At 46.5% G+C, this 21,721-nt stretch overlaps 1 protein-coding gene across 2 annotated transcripts in view; it reads right to left on the minus strand.

The window, feature by feature from the left end:
* COG7 (component of oligomeric golgi complex 7) overlaps nt 1-21,721 on the minus strand; it is a 1,349,184-nt gene that overhangs the window by 280,557 nt on the left and 1,046,906 nt on the right. For both annotated transcript variants that reach the window (XM_069647398.1, XM_069647397.1), the window contains exon 11: nt 7,517-7,633. In XM_069647398.1, the coding sequence (XP_069503499.1) occupies nt 7,517-7,633 (117 nt within the window). The remainder of the gene's footprint in view (nt 1-7,516; nt 7,634-21,721) is intronic.

The following is a 21,721-nucleotide window of genomic DNA, read 5'->3' on the forward strand; positions in this document are numbered from 1 at the left end:
ATCCGCTCCGGAGACGAGTGGAAAACAGCCTTCTGTACACGCTACGGATTGTTTGAATACGTAGTCATGCCCTTCGGTCTTTGTAACGCCCCTGCTACCTTCCAGCGTTTCATGAACGAAGTGTTTCACGATTTGTTGGACGTATGCGTGGCGGTATACATTGACGACATCCTGATATACTCGCAGGACATAAAAGAACACATAGGGCACGTCCGTGAGGTACTGTCCCGCCTCCGCCAACACTCGCTCTACGCCAAACCCGAGAAGTGCCAGTTCCACACTGACAGCGTTGAATTCCTGGGATTCCATATTACCCCTGGGGGTTTAGCCATGAACCAGTCCAAAGTCCGCGCGGTTTTGGACTGGCCGGAACCCAGCAACATCAAGTCCCTGCAGTCTTTCCTTGGGTTCTCGAATTTCTACAGACGCTTCATCCAGGACTTCTCGTCGCTGGTAGCTCCCCTCACTGCCCTAACCAGCCCCAAATCACCCTTTGTCTGGTTGGAAGTACACCAAGCGGCTTTTAACGCCCTGAAGTCTGCTTTTACAACTGCGCTTGTCTTGAAACATCCCGACCCAGAACTCTTGTTCATTGTGGAGGCTGATGCATCCTCTTTCGCTCTTGGGGCGGTCTTGTCCCAAAGATGCCCTCAGTCGGGTCAATTGCATCCGGTGGCGTTTCATTCCCGAAAGTTCTCTGCTACGGAACTGCATTACACCGTCACGGAGAATGAACTGTTGGCCATCAAAGATGCCTTCTTAGTTTGGCGGCATCACTTGTTGGGGGCAAGGCACATAGTCACGGTGTTCACAGACCACCGCATCCTCCAGGATCTGGCCTCGCTGAGGTGTATTAACAGTCGGCAGGTGCGGTGGCATTTATTCTTCGCGGCCTTTGACTTCCAGATCAAACATCGTTCCGGGCTGTCCCATGGGAAGGCGGACGCCTTGTCTCGCTCTCCGGGTGGGGTGTCCTTACCTGTTTACCCAGAAAACCTCCTAAACCAACATGTCATTTGTCTCTGCACCCCTCCTTTGTCTCTGTTAGACTCGATCCGCACATGGGTTACGTTACATCCCGATCAAGTCACCGAGTGGGATCCGGTGTTTCATGAAGGGTTGCCGTATATCCAAAACAGATTATGGTTACCTACGACCGACGCTCGCAATCTCGCCCTGGAATGGTCCCACGATAGCGCCATCAATGGCCATCCCGGACAAAAGCGCACGTTGGACATTCTCAGACGTTGGTGTTGGTGGCCCTCCATGAAACACGATGTAGAAGGGTATGTTAACACCTGTGCTATATGCGCCCAGTGTAAGCACCGCAGAGGGCGTCCGGTGGGGCTCCTGCTTCCATTACCTGTACCCCACAGACCCTGGCACACGGTTTCCATGGATTTTGTAACCGACCTACCCCGGACCAAGGGATTCGACACCATATGGGTGGTGGTCGACTCGTTTTCCAAAATGGCTCGCTTCATACCTTGTTCTGGTATCCCTTCCGCCCCAGCTTTGGCCGATATCTTCTTTAAATCGATCTTTTGTCTCTTTGGGTTACCCACCATTGTAGTCTCGGATAGAGGGCCCCAATTCACCTCTCGGTTCTGGCGTGCTCTCACGGCTCTCCTGGGTATCGATTCCCGCTTTTCCTCCGCTTACCATCCGGAGACGTACGGCCAAACTGAGAGAGTGAACCAGGCCATGGAACAGTATTTGCGTTGTCTGATTCTGCAACACCAACAATCCTGGCTGGGCTTGCTGCATCTCGCTGAGTTCTCATACAACAACTCCACACATTCCTCCACTGGCTCTTCTCCCTTTTATGTTTTGTATGGTCAACACCCCCGCACCTTACCTATCCCGGACCTAGCACCCTCTGACAACCCGGCTGCTGTCGCCTGTGCCCGCGACTTGGCGGCCGTTCAGGCCCAAACTCTTTCACATCTTCAGGAGGCCCGGGAAACAATGAAGGCTGCAGCGGACCGTAAGAGGGCAGTGGCGCCTTCCTATGTAGTGGGGGACAGGGTTTGGCTCTCTTCTCGTCACCTTAGGCTTCCTGGTTGTCGCAAGCTGCTTCCCCGTTTTGTGGGCCCTTATAGGATTTCTGCTGTGATCAACCCTGTAGCCTATCGCCTCTCAGTCCCTGCCTCCTGGCGCATTCACCCCGTCTTCCACACCTCTTTGTTGAAACCTTGTCCGGCCCCTACTCGTCTCCGGTCTACGCCTGGCCCTATCACGGTGGGTGACTCAGTGGAGTATGAGGTTTCTGCTATATTGGGTTCTCGTGTGATTAGGGGTGGTCTTCAGTATCTAGTGGACTGGGTGGGTTTTGGCCCCGAGGAGCGTTGTTGGGTCCCTGCTGGAGATGTCCATGCCCCGAAACTCGTTTCCCGTTTCCACCGGGATCTCCCTTCCTGCCCACGTGGTCGTGGGCCATTGAGGGGGGGCTCTGTCATGCACAACAAACCAGTCTCGTCACAAGGCACCTCTTTGATTGTCACCCCAGCACACACTGTTACTTTCTCCGGGTTGCCGCCCACCTCCCGAGACATATCCTCACTTAGGGTGCGAGGGAGTCACCGTCACCAGCGAGTGCGGGTCGTGCGTAGAGGCTGGCCCGGTTTGTTGCCTCGTTTCCATTGGCAACTCCCATGGAGACTGCGCTCGAGATGGAGCACCCGATCGCGGTTACTTCCTGGTTCCGCGAAGACTTCCCGATCACGTGTCCAGAGCACCGCTCACGTGATAGGGAGTCGACGTACATAAAAACCGGGAAGTTCGAGTTTCTCACCGCTTCACAGCTGTTCCACGTCTCTGTTTGGCGCTTGCGGATACCCTGTTTCTTGGTTACCTCGGATTTGGACTTTGGCTTATGAACTACGGACTGACCTGCTTACTCCTCAATCTTGTCGCTTGGAACTGCACGGATCTCGGTATTCTGGACACTTTGCTTTGCTTAACGGATTGTTTACGGATCACCCTTTTTTGGCTCTACGTTCTTCGGACATTGGCTCTACGTGGTTTCAAGTACCTTTCAAGTCACGACAGCGCCACAGGTACAGCTGGTACTTACCCTTTGGGACACGGCTGTCCGGATCTGCGGCACTCCCTCGCACCAGACCCAAGTTACCCCAGGATCATCCCTGCTGGGTTTAGGTAAGAGAATATTGCACACTTCTTCATACCAAAGTACTGTGTTTGCCTGTGCTAATCTTACTTCCTTTCAACAGCCTCTGGGGTCCTTGGCGTCATCAGATCCGACGAACCATCAAACCACCTGTGGCCTCAAAGCTCGCACAGGGAGTTCATTTACTCTTCCCTGTGGGTGATTTGTGGACGGAGGTCCGTTACTCTTCACTACGCGGCAAGTCACGACAAGTAGTAGTCATGATTTGTTTTTGCTGGGGTGACCATAGAAAACAAATGTTTTTTGTTTCTTTTACAGATTTTTCTAAGCGAGCAGCTGCAATGTTATGCAAGTACCGTTTTTTATTATTCTACGGTAAGGGCCCATTGACAGTGGGGTGGGTGGGACTGGGGCTGGATTATTGGTGGTGTGGGCGGGAGTGGGCTGTCTGGGGAGGTATTTTGGTGGGTTGGGACTGAATTGCCGGGTCATACCACAAATTGTCCCCCATTCCAGTGTAATATTGGTGTTTCCCTGGGAGCGGCTGTCCCCCCCATGTGGGATGACCGTCCGCAAACACAGGCTGCAACTCTGGCTGTGCTGCGTTACAGATGTCACCTCCGGGGAGGAATGGGGATCGTGCCGGGGCTCCCTGGGACTGCCGCTGCACTTGGAGGGGGTCAGCCCACATGGGAGACAGGTGCCCAAGGCCAGGTACGTGATCCCCAACCATCTTGGTATTCTGGCTGGCCTGGGTTACAGCTTCTCCCTCTGGGAAAGGACAGGGAATGTCCCAGGCCTCCCGGGAACCACCCCTGGGCTTGGGGACATTCAATCAATATGGAAGTCAGCCAGCCCAAGGCCAGGGACATGACCACCCTGGAGCTCCGGCTGGGTTGCGTTACAGCTTCTCCCTCTGGGAAAGGACGGGGACCCTCCCAAGGCTCCTTGGAACCGCTGCTGGGCTTGGGGATGGTCAAATCACATGGGAGACATCCGCCCAAGGCCAGGGACATCACCCCTGCTGATCCTGGAGCGCTGGCTGAACTGCTTTACAGAATTTGCCCCTGGGGAGGGAAGGGAGCCTCAGCATGGTCCCTACATTTCCCGGAGGGAGAAGCTGTAACGCAGGCCAGCCAGAGCTCCAGGATAGTCAGCGGTAATGTCCCTGGCCTTGGTGGGCTGGCTCCCAAATGTCTGAACATTTTTTTTTTTTTTGTCGTCAAATTTCGGATTTTGCCAGGGCTTGTGGGTAATAAGTCCTGGGCCGATTTGCGCAAGTCAGACCTCTGTGGATTCCCACAGGTATCTTCCTTTTCGGAAATGCATGGGTTTCCCTGTTTTGCTTGGTGGCTTCGACACCCTAGGTGTAAAATATGTAGGTTGTCTCCCCAAACGCTTTGGGGGTTACCAGTGGTTTAGAGTTTTCCCTTTGCGCACAGGTAGGTGCACCCACATATGTGAGGTTTTTCATCGGGACACCACGTGAAGGTAGGACATGTGTTATTGGTGGCGTGTTTCGTTAAGTGGGCAGAGTGAAATGTCTGAAAATTTAGGGTTTTTTTTAACCAAATTTCAGAATTTGCTGGGGACTGTGGGTAATACATTCTGGGGCGATTCGCGCAAGTCAGACCTCTGTGGATTCCCACGGGTGTCCTCTTTTCAGAAATGCATGGGGTTCCCTGATTTCCTCTGTGATTTCCTTGGTGGCTGCGACACCCCAGGCCCAAATCTGTAGGTTGTCCACAACAGCAACATTTCTAAAAATCTGCTCTGCCGTAAGACTTGAGGTTACCAGTGGTTTAGCCTTTTCCCTTTGTGCCCAGATAGGTGCACCCACACATGTGAGGTACCGTTTCCGTCGGGGCACCTGTGAGAACGCAGGAAGGTATGACATTTGTGTGTTTGCATGGTTTTCATAACGTTTCGACATTTGCTGCTGCCCTTTGTCACAGAACCCTTTAATTTCCCAAATGTGATCTACATTTAGTCGCTGCTTTAGGCACTAAACACTTTTGTAACCTGCACAAGTCACCTACCCCTACAAAAGGTCTGCCTGTGCTCTTTTAAAAAATGTATGCTTGCCCTTCCCTCACCACATTTGTTTTCCTTATTTACACATGCTATTTATGTCTGTTTAGGCCATAAGCATTCAAATCCTGCGTACCAGGGCTCTGTTTTTGGCATGTGGTATTGCTTGTTTTGTGAAACATTATGAAAAATGTGTGATTTCCTAACGATAAGAGTCGGGGAAATGTAGCAGAGCATTGTTTTTCTCAAAATTCACAGAAGCCATTGCCTTACCGGGCCAACCATTTTTTCCCCAAACTATGGTATTCTTCCCTACAACTTGGAATATTGTATTCTTTTCAGAAATGTATGCCTTTCCGTCTTCCCATTCAGCTTTCCTACCCTCCTCTTCCATTTCGTCCACACATGTCCTATTGGAAACAAAGGCCAAATCGCCTACCTCTCACAAAACGGCTGGTAACCATATCAAAATGTGTTTTTTGGTTTCCATTCAACCTGTTCTTGAAAGCCTGGAAAATGGGGAATTCAGCACAGCAAACCATTTGTTCCTAGCACTTACAACGAAAACAACACAGGCTTCTTTGTACATCATTTTATTGGCATTTTCTGAAAAATGTTCTCCCTGTTTGGTTATATTCTCTCACCCCCTAAACTCCCCTGCAGCAAAATAGAGGCCAAATTTGGCCGGGATATCTCATGTGACAAAAAAGTTACAAGGGATTCAATGGCGACATACCAAAGTCACCAAAAAGGCCTCGGCACGGCAGGGGGGGACGGACGGGTGAGGAGGGGGTTGGGGGGGCATGGCAGTTAAGGCAGTTAAGGGGTTAATCATGTCGCTAGTTTCTAACTTAGTGAACATGAAGGAATGACACAACTCGCTAGTTTGAATGGTAGTTCTCTGGGTCTGGGCTGATTTCTTCCGACTTATTATCCAGCAGTATCGCCTGAATTTTAGATCTAGCTTTGATGATTTTCTCATGCTAGGCGGCTTGGACAGTGATGGTGTCTTCCGTGGTCAGTAAGAATGGTATTTGGAGAGAATCAGGTTTTTCAAGAGATTTAACGATCTCAAAGAGCTTTTGCAAATAGTTAGATGCTTTTTCTATTTCAACGTTGTAGAAGTTTCATTTTACTTCTACCTGTTCCTATATTTTTTATCCGCTTGTTTCCAATCATCTTTGTTGAACACAGACTGGTTTTTGATCCAATAGGATTAAAGTTTGCGTTTTTCCTTTTTTAGCTCTTTTAATTCCTCATTAAACCATTTCTGATGAGTTGGGTTATCATATACTCTTCTACTTCTCATGGGAGCCACCCGGTTCACCAACACTGAGAAGCGTTCTTGGTATTTTTTGAGGAGATCATCTGCTGAGTGGTCATCTGTAGTGTCTTTCATGATATAATTTAAACATGTAGTAAGCTCTGAATGGTCTAATTTTGTATAGTTCCTGCAGCGGATTGGCAGGGTTCTCTTTTTTTTTTAGATACGTGAGGCAGGTGTAGGGTCCCTTCTACGGAATGGTGGTCGGACCAAATACAAGGGAGGGTCTGATTTTGTAGAATGAAAGGTTTATTAGTACAAATCCAATCAAGGATATGGTTTTGTCATTGGTGGGGAGGTTGTTTTTGACTGTATATTGAATGTTATTAAGGTCCATTTCAAGTTGTATGGCCTCTGTATTTGCCCTATCGCCTTTCCACCTGTTAAAGTCCCCTAGAAGGAGTGTGGCCCTGTTGGTGCCTTCCAGGGTGCTCTAGATGTCACTAAGTTCATCATTGAAACTGGGCATGGGATTAAGTGATGTTAGTGATTAGGCAGATAATATTGCAAAGTGGTGCATGTGTCTGAAGGGGACATTCTGGAACGCTTATTTCCTGGGTAGGGATGGACAGATTCTCACCAGGTCTTAAAGTTATCTCCCTTAAAGTGGCAGTGAGTAAGGGTGTCTTCATGTGGCAATCAGGGGCTCCTCCAAACATCAACCATAGGCCTAGCATCATGCAGCTGGGGTGGCACCCAACCCCCTTAGCAACTCCTCCATACACCTCCAGAGGCAGTTAAGGGACTTTATTGCATATGCAATACACAAAAGACATTCCCTGTAAAAACAGCTAGACAGGTTAGCTTTTTCATTTCTCCTTCATATACATATATGAAATGTAAAGAGGACAAGAAGAATATTAGCAGGACATGGCAAATTCCCAGGGTTTCCACTATTGTCTTGTGACTGACATACTCTTGTGCCTCAGACAGAGATCTTATAAGGAGTCATGGCATCTTCATGACAGTCAACAAGTACTAAACAAAACTGGAAATAATGGTGCTGAGAGCCAAGTTACACTCCTTCTTACCTGACAGAGTTTTGGAAGGCGCTCCAGTCCTCTTGGAAGAGAGAATCAGACGGGATACTGTCCAACTTGCATTTTTTACGAATTGATTGCAGAGTGTTGGTGAAGTCGGAAACATACCTATCAAAATAAAATAGCTCAAATGAGACCTCCATATAACATTTTGAGGTGGGAGAACTTAAAGGAATAGTGCGCTCAGAAATATTATTTGCTAAAATGATGGCCAACAGGCTAAAACATAGTTTAGACATATTTTGAATGAAAGTTCCTATGTAAACACTTTGAGCAAATGAGGCTCAAAGCGTTTACATGGGAGCATCCATTTTGCGATTTCAGGCAGCCTCCTCAGCTCTGCACTGGCGGCACTAAACAATCAGCAAAAGCCCCCTACTGGGAGCTTTTGCTTACTGCAGCCAGAGCAGGGCTGAGGAGGCTGCCTTCACTTTCATTTTACGTTTTCGGTGCTCCCCAAGCCCAGGGAAGCACAGAAAATGTAAAATGAAGGCAAAAAGCCGTGGCGCGTCAATTAAAAATACAACGTTGTTGTATTTGTGATTGCCGTGGTTGGAAAATCACAGAAATCATAAATACAATAACATTGTTATTTTGACTGCGGCGGCTATTGCGGGGAGTCTCCTGGGTGCCCCCAACCCTGAGGAAGTCCAGAAGACTCCAAGCGAAAGCTGCCACATTCAGAATAACAACGTTGTTGTATTTGTAAATACCGCAGTATTTACAAATACAACACCGTTGTATTTCTCACTGCACAGCAGCTTTCGCTTGGCGTCTCCTTGACTCCCTCAGGGTTGGGGGAGCCCAGGAGACTTCATGCGAAAGCTGCCACAGTGAGAAGCACTGCAGCATTTCAAAACACACCCGCGTTGTGTTGCTGCCTGCAGCGGCTTTCACTTTGCGGCTCCCGCCGGGGAAGCCCAAAAGTGAAAGCTGCTGCAGGCAGAAACACTGCGGCATGGAAACACAACTGCGTTGTGTTTCTGCCTGCCTTGGCTTTCACTTTGGGTCTCCGGGGCTCCCCTGGTTTTTAAGTTTCTCTGGCTCCTCTGGCTCGGAGGAGCGTGAGAAACTTAGAAAGAAACCTGCAGTATTTTATAATACAACAAGGTTGTATTTATGTCTGAGGTAGCTTCAGCTTGGAGCCCCAGTGGGCTCCAAGCTGAAGCTACCGCAAACATAAATATAACATTTTAAAAGCTGCAGTTTTATTTCTAACTTTTCCAGGCTCCACCAGCCCGGAAAACGTAGAAAAAAAACACAGCTATTTGTGCTTATTTAACAAAAAGAAATTAGCACTTACCGAGATGCAGCTTTCCTGCCTGCAGTCTCTGGTCTCAGTCCTCTGGCACCAATGAAGCAAAAGCCACCCAGTGGTAGCTTTTGTTTACTACAGCTGGCTGGCTTTGCTTCATTAGTGCCACAAGGGCAAGCACAGGCGGCATTCATTTCACAAAATGGATGCCTCCTAGTGCTTCCGATTTTAAAGTTTGAGCTTCATTTGCTCAATTCTATACATAGGGACTTTAAAAAAGAAAGAAGTTATATAGTTTTTTGATTATTGGCCATCTTTTTTGCCAATAATATTTCTGAGCGCACAATTCCATTAACCACATACATTCAAAAGTTGAGAGAAAAAAATACATTTATTAAATAAACTGGATCTCATTTTCTGGGTAAATATTCACTTTAAGAAACCCTTCACAGAATTAAAACCTGTCTGTGAAAAAGACTATGGGATGTTTATAATAAGACATACAAGCATTTCCTCTATTCATTGTTTCGCATGTGTACTTTACTGTGATCATGTCTATGCCCTTTACAAACTAGTATAATTACCACAGGTAATTTTTGGCAAGAAATGTTTGTCTACAGAGGTTACCTTCAAGACCTTTTATTTTAAGCCCATTTCATCACTAGTGTCAGTAGTCTTAGCTTTGAACAAGCATAATGCTTGCCTCCGGTCTTGACATAGAATGAAGATTACGCATGCTTATAGTGCAGGTAGTCTGGATTCTATTAAAGACACAGAGGCAACCATTATTCCGCCCGCTATACGCAGGATATGGGATAGATGGTAGAGCGATTGTATAGCTGCTTTGATGTTGCTGTATTGCTTTGCATTGGTGTATAAATATGTGCATTAGTGGCTGCGTATCCACACACTGATAGTGTGTTTTGTTGATCCCTAGGTGATGATCATAATAACAACTGATCGGAAGGCTCAGCCGGAGCTGTGGTAGTTTCTTGCGGTGTGACTTCTTATTCAAGTTGGCCTGAGTTTTCCGTTTTGGCGTGGATCTCATTGTGTGGATCCGTAAGGAGAGGTTTTGTCTGCTGGACTGGTTTTCTCATTGGATCACCAAAGAAAGAGGAGGTCTATCAGGCAGAATGTGATAGGGAGGGTGTGCGGGGACTGGATTGGTTCTGGAAAAGAGACACAAAGCTACAATGCAATGCAGCTTCAGCTGCTTTGGCCATTTTATCCAGCAGAGGGCGCTGCATGTCGACTCGATGACCCTCGGAGACCATCATCGATGGTATAAAGCGTGCGCAGCGACCATTGACTTCAGTTCTGTTTTTTACGTACATAGGATATCCTATACCCGACAGTTACTCCTCCTGAAAGAGCAAAGACTGCAATCACATGGAAAATTCTACTGCGTGGCAGGTTGGGAGGCGCGATGAGGAATAAGTGGGAGGAACAACGGGTCGCAAGAGCGTTACCATGGGTAAGTAACTTGTGCTTTGAATGGTTTGTGTCCTTCCACGTATTCCTCATCTTATTATAAACTCCCAAAGCAGTTTATGAATTTCTGGTACACATTTCCAAGGCTGAGGAAACAGCATTGAAACACAGATAAATCAGGAAGCTCACTGTTGATATTTGATGATCTGTTCTCCTCAAACACAATTATGTGCTGGACCATGGTTTAGACAATGCCTCTATCGACTACTATTGAAGTAGGGGCACTCAATTTTCGAATAGACAGTATCGAATGATCTCTTGGTGTAAAATTGAAATTTCTGTACACCTTTGAACGGCAGGATTCATGATACGGTCCGTTTGAAGCTCAAGAAAGCTCATTGTTATCCATGCATTTTTTATTCTTCTCACTTTTACATTGTGGATTTAAATTGAATATTCTTTACTTTTTTGTACACTCTTATATGATCTTGGCACCCCCTATCACCAGCTTTGATGAGGCACACTATTTCCATCACAGGGTCTCTCGCACCTATCATAACTAATCTATCATTCCCTTTTCCTTCACCCTCCTTTTTTAGGGTGACTACAGTATGCTTCAACACTGTAGCCATATTTTTACAGCATAAAGTACAATATGCTCAGCACTGAAGTTTGTAATTTGGGTTATATATTTTTTTTATAAATGTGATGCAACATTTTGACTCAATGCATTAATTATCAGTAAAACAACATCTGTTTGTTTTTGAAAATTGGTTATTGGTTTGTGTGTGTTTTTTCTTGCAGCCAAACACTTTGGTTTGATTGAATCACTGTTTAAATTACTAGTTGATACAGTTATGTTCTGAATCGCTAACCATTCTGGTATCAAATTGTGGCAGCAGTCTCTTTCTTCTGTTCAAGTATCTGTAATGCCCACTCTGCTGCTCGTCCAGTAGGGTACCCAAACCTCTCCGTTGTGTTTTCCTGGAGGAGGAAGTCAGAATGTTCAGACTCATGATCATTTAGGAGTTCCTTTATAGGCCTGTGTGCACAGAATGTAGCACTCCCTGCCTTTCCAAATAAGCCTTCCCGGCATGAGGAAGAGTCCAGATTATAGTGTTTGGTAAAAGTGTGCATGGATTACCATGTGGCTGCCACACAAATATCTTTAATTGGGACACTCCTCTGTAAGGCAGAGGCAGTTGCCATTCCCCTGTTCGAATGAGCTCCAAGACCCTCGCGGAGGATCCTTTCCAGCTAATCTATATCATTCAGATAGTCCTAAAATGATCCATCTTGATAAAGTTTGTTTCAAAATTGCCATACCCAACTTGTGGACCGTGTATCTTACAAAAAAGTTGGTCACCATGTCTTAGTTTAGACATCCTGGATATGTAGAATCTAAGTGCATGCCTTGGATCAAGCCTGTGTAACCTCACCTCTTCCTTTCCAGGATGAGGAGGATAAAATGAAGGTAAAATGATTTTCTGAGTTAAATGGAACTCAGACACAATCTTGGGTAAGAAGGTAGGCTTAACCTTAATGACCACTTTGTCCTTATAGAAGATTGTATAAGGAAGCTTGCATTACAAGGCCTGAAGTTCACTCACCCTTCGGGCTAACGTGATGGCCACTGAAAGGATGGTCTTTACAGTTAATAACCTTAAAGGACAGGAATGGATAGGATTAAAAGGAGCACTCATTAGAAATTACAACACCGCAATCCAAGATGGCCGCCGTCCCACAAGGATGTACGTTCCTGTGCTCTGTCCGGGCGGGATAACAAAAGGTGACATAAGCACTGAAAAATAGAGAAACAACGCATCCCTCATAACCCCAGGGCCCATAAGAAGGTGGATTGTACTGCAGAAAGGAAAACACCACGGAATTCGCTCGGCGCCTCCAACAGCAACCCTACGTATGAGGCCGTAAAGGAGACTGATGCAGCCAGTCACAAGGGCATTAAAAGCCAAGGGAATCTTTTACAAATGGGCATACCCTTTTGGCTTGCTGTTCACCTGGGAGGTCAGACAGCAGCGTATTACCACTTGTGAGGAAGGACTGACCCTGTTACAGTTAGAGGAGGAAGGCCCTTGTTCGGATAAGGGGTCGAATCAAAATCAGAGAGAGGCAGGACCCAGAAAATGGCACCAAAAAGAGGTGTGGCAAAGAGATCACTCTAACAGGCCCCCGTCCGAAATGAAGCCCAGAAGCAGAAATACACGCAAGACATTTACCAATGAGTGTGGCCCAAGGATTGGGCCAGGGGGGAAGAGGAATGTTAAGGAGGGGACATGATGGCGAGATGAGCGAAGCAAGCCCGGACGTGGAGGGCCGAGGGGGACACCCTGGAAACTAACTCAGGTATGGAAATTTTCTGGTAGAGGGAAAGTTGGGGCAGATACGAGAACCAACGCCCCGGGAGGGGCCTGGGGGAGGTTCTAAGGGACCTTGGTTCGAGGGGACGGGGAGGGTGGGAGAGAAGGAAAGTTAAAGTTGAAGTTCAGTTAAATGGGAAAGTTCCAAGGTATGTTCCACAAGGTGAGAAGAAGCAAAGTGTAGGCAACTGGAGGATACATATAGCGAATACCAGGGAAAACCCAGGCATAAGAGGTATGGATGACTTGAATATCATTACCCTAAATGCACAGAGCCTACACTCGCCTGTGAAGCATCACTCTATTCTGGCGAGACTAACAGACCTTCAAGCATCGATAGTCTTTTTACAAGAGACACACCTACTCCCTGCAGATGAAAGAAGGATGACCCCTGGAGCATTCCCTAGACAATACTACGCCTCAGGCGGGAAAAATACCAAGGGCATGGCTATACTATTGGGGGCTAATGGGATATTCTTTTTTAAATGTTTTTATTATGGTTCATACATGGTTATACATATAGACAAGCTATAGGCATTTTTTCACCCGACAACAACATTTTCCACCAATGTGATATTCAATAAACACGCTTTGCACAGAGAGAGGGGGGCAGATACCTGCTCCTCAAAAGTACGCTGGGTGAACAGATATATACACTAATCGCATTATATACCCCAAACGAGAAACAAGACCTTTATCTAGGGGAAATACTACAGAAACTGGGGGGATGGCATGAAGGCCAAATAGTGATTGGTGCAGACTTTAATTGTGTGATGGACCCCCACCCTGGACAAAACACTGCCACCCACTGCTACAAATGGGAGAAATAGGCAGGCGCTAGAGAAACTTGGTACAGACTTGGGGGGTAGTGGAAATGTGGAGATTTTTCCACAAGCAAGAGAAGGAATTCACCCACTACTTGCCAGCTCACAAAGGGTACTCAAGAAGCAATATGATATTGGTCTCGGCCACGTTGATTCCCCATGTGCAAAAAGTAGAAATAGGAGTTAAATATCTCTCCGATCATACTCCAGTCCTATTGCAAATTGTGACGATAAAAGACACAATCAAGACCCGTAAGAACTGGAGGCTTAACGAAATGACATTGAGAGACATCGCACTAAGGGCATACATGGAGAAAGTACTGAATAACTACTTTCAAGAAAATGACAATGGGGAAACAGACTGGGGAGTAATCTGGGGTGCGGGGAAATCGGTAGTCCGGGGGGAATTAATATCGCAAGCCACAGCATTCATGCGGGAAAGGGGGCTCATTAAGAAGAAACTTGAGTTAGTGCTACAGGAGGCCGAAACACACACAAAACTAGACAAAACACAAAAATTGCTGCGAGCACTCCGGAAAGCAAGGGCCCAGCTGGAAACACACGTAGCAGACAGCACGGCACAATCCTTACTGTACACCAAACAGACACATTACGTTCAGGGAGGGAAAGCCAACAGATTCTTAGCAGCCAAATTACCTAAACAAAGGTCCCGAAATTACATTGCACAGTTTAAAAGTGAAAAAGGGGAACTATGTACATCAGAGGAGGGGGAACTGGAAATAATGGAGAGATTTTATCGGGGACTTCTGAAACAGGAGGACCTCCACCCACACGCACAAATAGATTACATGTCAAAATTCACCCTGCCCCAAATCACTGAGGAGGACAATGACACTTTACAGGCCTCAATAACGGCACAAAAAATAAGGGACGCTATAACAAATTTACCTCCTAACAAGACCCCGGGCCGGATGGGCTAGGAAACGGATTTTACAAAATGTTCCAAAATCAATTACTAAGCCCACTAACTAAACTTTTTTAATCATAGAAGGGACAGTGGTGCGGTCACGCCCGACATGAGAAATTCGATCACAATCCTAATACATAAACCAATCAAAGACCCCACAGACTGCACTAGCTACCGGCCAATATCGCTGCTTAATGCTGATGCCAAACTATACGCTAAAGTCCTTGCAGCAAGACTGATGAAGGTATTGCCCAAAATAATCCATGAAGACCAAGCATGCTTTATAATAGGGAGACATACGCAAGGCAATATAAGGCGGCCGGTGGATGTCATAGACCTAGGAATTACGACGGGGCAAAAATTCTCTATAGCTGCATTAGATGCACGACATGCTTTTGACAGTCTAGATTGGGCATACTTGAAGCTGGTCTTGAGGAAATTTGGCTGCGACCCCAAATTGATTAAGATGGTCCTAGCGAACTTTCAACTCCCAACTACGTCCTTCATGTTCAATGGGAAAACCACACCCCAAATAAAAATACAGAGAGGTACATGCCAGGGATGTCCCCTATCCCCACTAATATTTGCCATGGTAATGGAGCCTATTGCGGAAATATTAAGGCAGGACCAAAATGTGGTGGGGGTGACCTGTGGAGGGGCAATGCACAAGATAGCATTATTATGCGGATGACATTATGCGCTTCCTTGAAAACTCTATAAGCACACTACCGAAAGCGCTTGAAAGGTTACAAGAATTTGCTAGGATTTCAGGGTTCACCATCAATTTCACCAAATCTAAGGCTCTGAACATCACAGAAGAAGAGGGAGAGATTGATAAACTGAGGGCATTATACCCCCTGACCTGGGAAAGCGAGGCAATGGAATACCTGGGAATTCAATTAACAAAAGATTACAAAGGTTTGTATGGGGCAAATATACCACGCCTGTGGAAACAATTGAGGGAAGACCTACACAAATGGGATGCCCAGGAATTATCCTGGTTTGCATGCATTGCGGCACTTAAAATGACACTGCTACCCCGACTGCTATATGTGGTGGGTTCCATTCCGGTGGATATGCCTCCCAAGATAAGTAAGGCGCTACAGAAAGAGTTAACAATTTACATGTGGCACCGGAAAAAAACATAATACAAAAGAAAGTTTTGATGAGACCAACAATTCCAGGAGGTCATGGGGTTCCTGATATCGAAAGGTATATCCTGGCCGCGCAAATAGCACCAATGTTGAAATGGATGGGAAGGGACACAGTAAACAGTTGGATGGGAATTGAGCAAGAGGTGACTACAATCCCTCTGGGAACGCTACAACTGCTAGAGGCCACCAACGTACTGCTGAAGGGATGGGATAGAGCACTCAGAAGGTGCCGCACCACACCGGGTCTAGGAACCTTCACCCCAATTGCACACAATCAGGAATTTACCCCGGACAAGCAAAACAGGTTCTGGGATAATTGGGGACAGGCATAAAAAATCCACTTAAAGGAATTATTCCAGGGAAAAAATCATCTTCTATTTGAGGAATGCAAGTAGAAATTTGGCATAGGGGAAAGAGAAAGATATACATAAATACAGATTAGGCACTGGATATATCACAGAAGGAGATTAGGAAGGCGGCCATGAGAACCCCGATAGGGATGGAGCTGACTCTGCAGGAGGGTATGACAATGGCAATATCGAGGCTGTACAGGCTGTTAGATGAGGCACAAGGGGAGGATAAACTCTCATACAAGGACAACTGGTAGAGGGATCTGGGCACACCCATCACAGAGGAGGAATGGGGTCAAATCTGGAGGAGGGCACAAAAGACGTCCAAATGCACTGCTATTAAGGAAACAGCATTTAAAATATGTTACAGGTGGTACCGGACCCCCCATAGGCTGCATAAAATGAACCCCTGTTACCCCCCCCCACATGTTGGAGACAATGCGGTGGCAAGGAGACCTAGATCACATGTGGTGGTCATGCCCCAAGGCTCCGGTATATTGGAAGGAGGTCCTAGGGCACATAAGAGATCACAGGGAAACAGCTTCCACCCGCACCAAAGGTAGCACCTCTGGGAACAGAGGTGGAAGGAGTTTACGCAGCAAGCGGTAACAAAGCATCCATCATCACCCACTTGTTAATGGCGGCAAGGATGACACTGGCCCAGGGGTGGAAAAATGCAGATGGTCCCATAATAGCATGTTGGTGGGTCAGAATCTGGAGCGTAATGGCCATGGAAAAAGTGGGGGCCCTGAGAGAGGGCAAACATTAGAAATTCCTGTCAGTGTGGGACTCCTTCCTCGAGTTTGTTAAGGAAAGGGAAGGGCAGTATTATAGGGCAGTATTATAGACCAGCAATAATGAGAGCAATATTGAACTGAGGGACACCGAAATGGGAACAGAGGAGAATTGAAATTGTGAGCTATGCCCAAAGAGCGGACACATCGAACACAGAAATTGGACCATACCGGTTGGGGATAGGGTGGGAAGGGAAGGGGGGCATGAACATTTCTGAGAAATGTTATAATTAAAGTTGGACTGAATCATATAAATGCACAACCACCGACCCAAGGGGGAACTTTGCTAGTACGGCTACTCGGAACTGAGAGCAAAATACTTATTGAAGCAATTATGCCGTCAATGCCATGTAAACTGTGATTGTGTTTGAATAAAGTTTTGAAAGAAAAAATGGAAAAAAGCAAATGACAACACCAAGTTGAGGTCCCAAATTAGGACTTGAAATGGGACCAGAGGAAATGTATTAGTCCTTTTAAGAATTGAATAACTAATGGGATTATGAAGAAAGGTAGAGCTTAAAAATAGAGAGTGCTGCCAGATACCCCTTTATTGTACCAACCTGGAGCCCCAGATTGGCCAGGTGTGATAAGAATAACACCACCATAGCTGTACTGCATGTAAAAGGATCCTCATTCTTATCCCTGCACCAGCTGCAGAATTGGTTCCAATGGCAGCGGTACACAGATTTTTTTGCTGGCCTTCTCAACCTCTCAGAAACCATGCGTGAAGGTTGAGTGTCTTGACCTCTGGATGGAGAACCCGACCCAGAGAGAGGGAGAGAGTGAGAGAGAGAGCGAGAGAGAGAGTGAGTGAGTGAGTGAGTGTGAGAGAGTGTGAGAGAGTGAGAGAGAGTGAGAGTGAGAGAGACGAATCGGAGGGCAGATGGACATGTCCAGAAGGTCTGGGTGACACGTCCTCCTGGCACAATCTGTAGCAATTAGGATCATGGATTTTCTGAAGCTCCTCAACCTTCTGATGACTTGAAGAATGACGGGGACTGGAGGAAATGCATACAGGAGTGGAAACTCCCAGTCCACTATAAACGCGTGCCCTAGTGCCACTCTTGGGGGAAATTCCATTGAGCAGTACCGCATGCACTTCTGGTTGACACTGGTCGTGAACAGATCCACTTGAGGGGTCCCCCAAAGGGTGAGGATCTCTTGAATGGCTTCCTAAGCTAGTTCCCACTCGTGGGAGACTGTGTTCTGCCTGCTCAGAGCATCCGCCGCTGTATTCTCCACTCTGGTTAGGTGAACTGCTGATAGGGAGATTCCTTCTTGAATTCTATAAAATATTTGTATAGCGCTATCTCGCCCACAGGCCTCAGGGCGCTCACTACACAGAACATACAATAAATACAAAAGCCTAAGACATCACGGTTTCAGTGAGATTTCAGTCATAGTCTGGTAAATTGAGGTAAGACAGAGAGACCTAAGATCAAACCTCCTCCCTCAAACAAATGGGTTTTAAGGGCTCTGCTGAATTGAGCAAGCGAAGGCAGCAGCCTAATAAGTAGAGGAAGATTGTTCCAAATCCTTGGTCCCCATATTTCTTCAATTTGAAACTTGGTTGCTGTAGAAGATCCTTATCATTGGATTGAAGGGTTTGTCTATGTGGAAGTCTCTTAATGCGTGACTGACGGTACCTGGGAGCAGTGCCTTCAAGGCACTTCTAAACAAGACAAGAAGCTTTAAATTGAACTCTTTGGTGATCAGGGAGCCAGTTTAATTTCCTCTGGGCTTTGGATACAGGGTCCCTGCGTCCTATGCCACAGACGGTTCTAACAGCCACTTTCTGAATTGTCTGCAGTTTTTTTAAGTTGGGTAGTGTAGTGCCGACCAGTAAACCATTACAATAGTCTAGTCTAGAATTAATGGTCGCTGTTGCTATCACATCCCTATTAGCTTCTGATAAATACGGGCGAATCTGCTATAGCAAATGGGTTGTGTACATGCAGACAGCACTTACATAGGCAACATGCCTGTTCAAATTTAGGTTACAGTCAAAGACCACTCCCAGTGTCTTAACATGACTGGATACCTGAACATTGGTCCCTCCAACTAGAAAAGCTTTATATTGGGGACCTAGCGTCTTACGTTTGGCTACACTACCAATAATCAGGATCTCTGTCTTCTTGTCGTTTAGTGCTAAAAACAAATGGTCTCTCATCCAAGTCTTAATGGCATCAAAGACTCCGGCAACCAACTTTGAGTCTACCTCATAAGAGCCTGTTAATTCCAGGACAATCTCAGTATCTGCATAATTTGCATATTTGACTCCCAGACCATCCAGTAGATCAAAAACAAGCTTGGAGTAGATGTAAAGTAGCAGGGACACACCAGATACTTGGGGAACACCACAACAGAGGGCAACCTCTTCTGACTTGGAATCCCCTGAGCAACGTTAGCTCTTCCTGGTCCCAGGAAGGATCTGAACCAGTTTTCTGCTGTCCTAGAGCATATGCCCACCTCAGTAAGCCTGTCCGTCAGTCCATCATTGCCGACCATGTCGAAAGTGGACGACAGGTCGAACAATAACATGGCCGCCCTAACCTGATCCACAATTCGTTATAGTAGATTTAACGTCCACTAGCGCTGTTTCCGTTGCACGATTTATCCTGAATCCTGACAGTCCTTTCAACAGGGGGTCACTCTCCTCAACAAAAGTCGCATATTGAATACAGGCAACTTTATCAATCATTTTTAAGAGGAAAGGGACTTTAGTTATGGGACGGTAGTTCAGTGGTTCCTGTGGATCTAAACCTTCCTTTTTTAATAAAGGAGTGATCAAGGCTTCCTTGATCATTCTGGAACTTTACCTTCCTGGAAGGAATAATTTATAAATCAAGTAACTGGGGCAGCTATAATTTGGAAACATTTCTTAAACATGGATGCAGGGAATATGTCACCTATAAATATAGTAGGTTTAATATTTTCAACAATTGTAGATAACTCCTCAACTGTAACCTACTTAAAGGAGAATACATTCGCGTAACTGCTCTCCTCATTGCTGGCAGACCAGATTTCTGCACCTGCCGCATGGTGGTAGTGCATGCTGGGTAGTGTGGTCTCTTGATGTCATTTAACCTTTTGAATAAAGCTATCCTATCATGGATTCTCTGGCACCATACGTCGTCCACAACTAATTGTGGTTCCTGAGTTTTCCCCTTAAGCTCGCTCAAGATGCTAAACAATTCTGTGGTGCTTAGCCTTTTTTGCTCCCATAATGACATCTTTATAATGCCTAGCGGCCTCTTTATATAGGCTCAAGGTGTTTATAGTTGGAAACATCTGCCATCCCAGTTCAGCTGCTCGTTTGCAGGGTAACCATCTTGTATTGCCCAGAAACAGAGCTGCATTGGTTCTCTGAACAGCGGTAGTGACCCTACCCCTCCTCTGTTGTTGAGGTAGTACATGGCCACTGTGTTGTCCATCAATATTAGAACATTCTTTCCCCGCACAGAGGGGAGAAAGGCCTTCAGCGCTAGTCTTATTGCCCTCAGCTCCAAAAGGTTGATATGTAGTTTGGACTCCGATGGAGACCAACGGCCGCCGATTGTCAGATCGTTGGCATGTGCTCCCCACCCTGCGAGTGATGCGTCCGTTATTACCTTCATCTCCGGCCATGGCTGCCAAAAAGGTTCTCTCTTCAGAATGTTGTCCTTGCAGGCCCAACAGAGAAGATTCTGTGCCACCATGCTTGGAACCTGAAGGAGCTCTGACATCCTGCTCGAGAATTGAGACCATTGAGTCCTGAGAGCCCACTTGGGAGATCTCATTCTAAGGCGCGCCTCTGGCACCAGGAAAATGCAGGATGCCAAGAGGCCGAGCAACCTCAGAAAGTCGAAGCCCGGGAGACGCTGGGCACTTTGTAATTTGGTGACAATCTGCAGAATGTCTTGAGCTCTCACTTCTGGTGGTGAGGCTTTTCCCATGGATGTATCCAGGACTGCTCCAATGAATTAGAGCCTCTGAGATGTTATCATGTGGGACTTTTTGAAATGGCAGAACTCGAAACTGATAATGAGAACCGCCAACGGCGAACCTCAGGTACTGTCTGTGCTTGTGGATTGGCACAGGAAAGTAAGCATCCTGAAGGTCTAATGATACCATCCAGTCCTGAAGCTGGAGGGCCTGAAGGATCTGATAAAGGGTAACCATCTTGAACTTGTCCTTCCTGAAAAATGCGTTTAAGTCTCTTAAGTCCAAAATGGGTCTCAATCCTCCCTCCTTTTTGGGAATTAGAAACTACAGTGAGTAATAACCCACTCTCCACTACAGTTACTGGTTCTATGGCACCTTTCTCTAGCAGGGTCAAGATTTCTTGCATAAGTAGTAGATCTGGAACTTTGAAAGAGCTGTTTCTTGGTGAATGACTCAGGCTTTTTTAGAAAGAGAAGGCAGTAACCCTGGGCAACTATTTCCAATGTCCATGCATCTGAAGTAATGCCTCGCCATCCTTCCAGATGCAGTGAGAGTCTGCCTTCCGGTCTTGCGAGCCAAGGTCTCAGAGAGAGGTTTTGAGGCGGCTCCGCTGAAGCAGTGACTGATGGTAAAGTAGCCGCAGCCTGGACACTCTTAGTACCTCTTCCCTGTCCACCAGAGGGGAATATTTTTTGACCTCTTTGATTCAACAGTCCTCTCTCCCTTCCAACTGAGGAGTAAAAGCAAAAGGATCTACCCTTCCATGGTATCCCGGTGGCAATGGTGGCTGGTGAGTTTGAAAGCTGGTGGGGCGTAAATTGTGGAGCGAGCGCACCGAGCGAGCTCACACCACTCTCAGGTGTGTGGGGGGGTGGCTCCACCCGCTGCAAAACCTTTGAAAAATGGCCTACAAAATTTGCAATTTGCTGTCTAAACCGAGCAAAATATGACATAAAAAGCATTAGGTTTTGCATACTAATGGTGGTACATTATTCTTACGTATGCATGTGCGATGATGCATTTTACAGCAGCTTGTAATCTCTCAAAGAACGCTTGTTATAAATGTGAGAATGTTATATTGTCTGTTGAAAAAGGACTGGAGAGGGTGGTGGGTAAATATCATAATAAATGTTTGTTGTTAACTGCACAGTTGGT

This window comes from Ambystoma mexicanum, chromosome 2q (assembly GCF_040938575.1).
Source record: "Ambystoma mexicanum isolate Mex_15411 chromosome 2q, UKY_AmexF1_1, whole genome shotgun sequence".
Taxonomy (NCBI): domain Eukaryota; kingdom Metazoa; phylum Chordata; class Amphibia; order Caudata; family Ambystomatidae; genus Ambystoma; species Ambystoma mexicanum.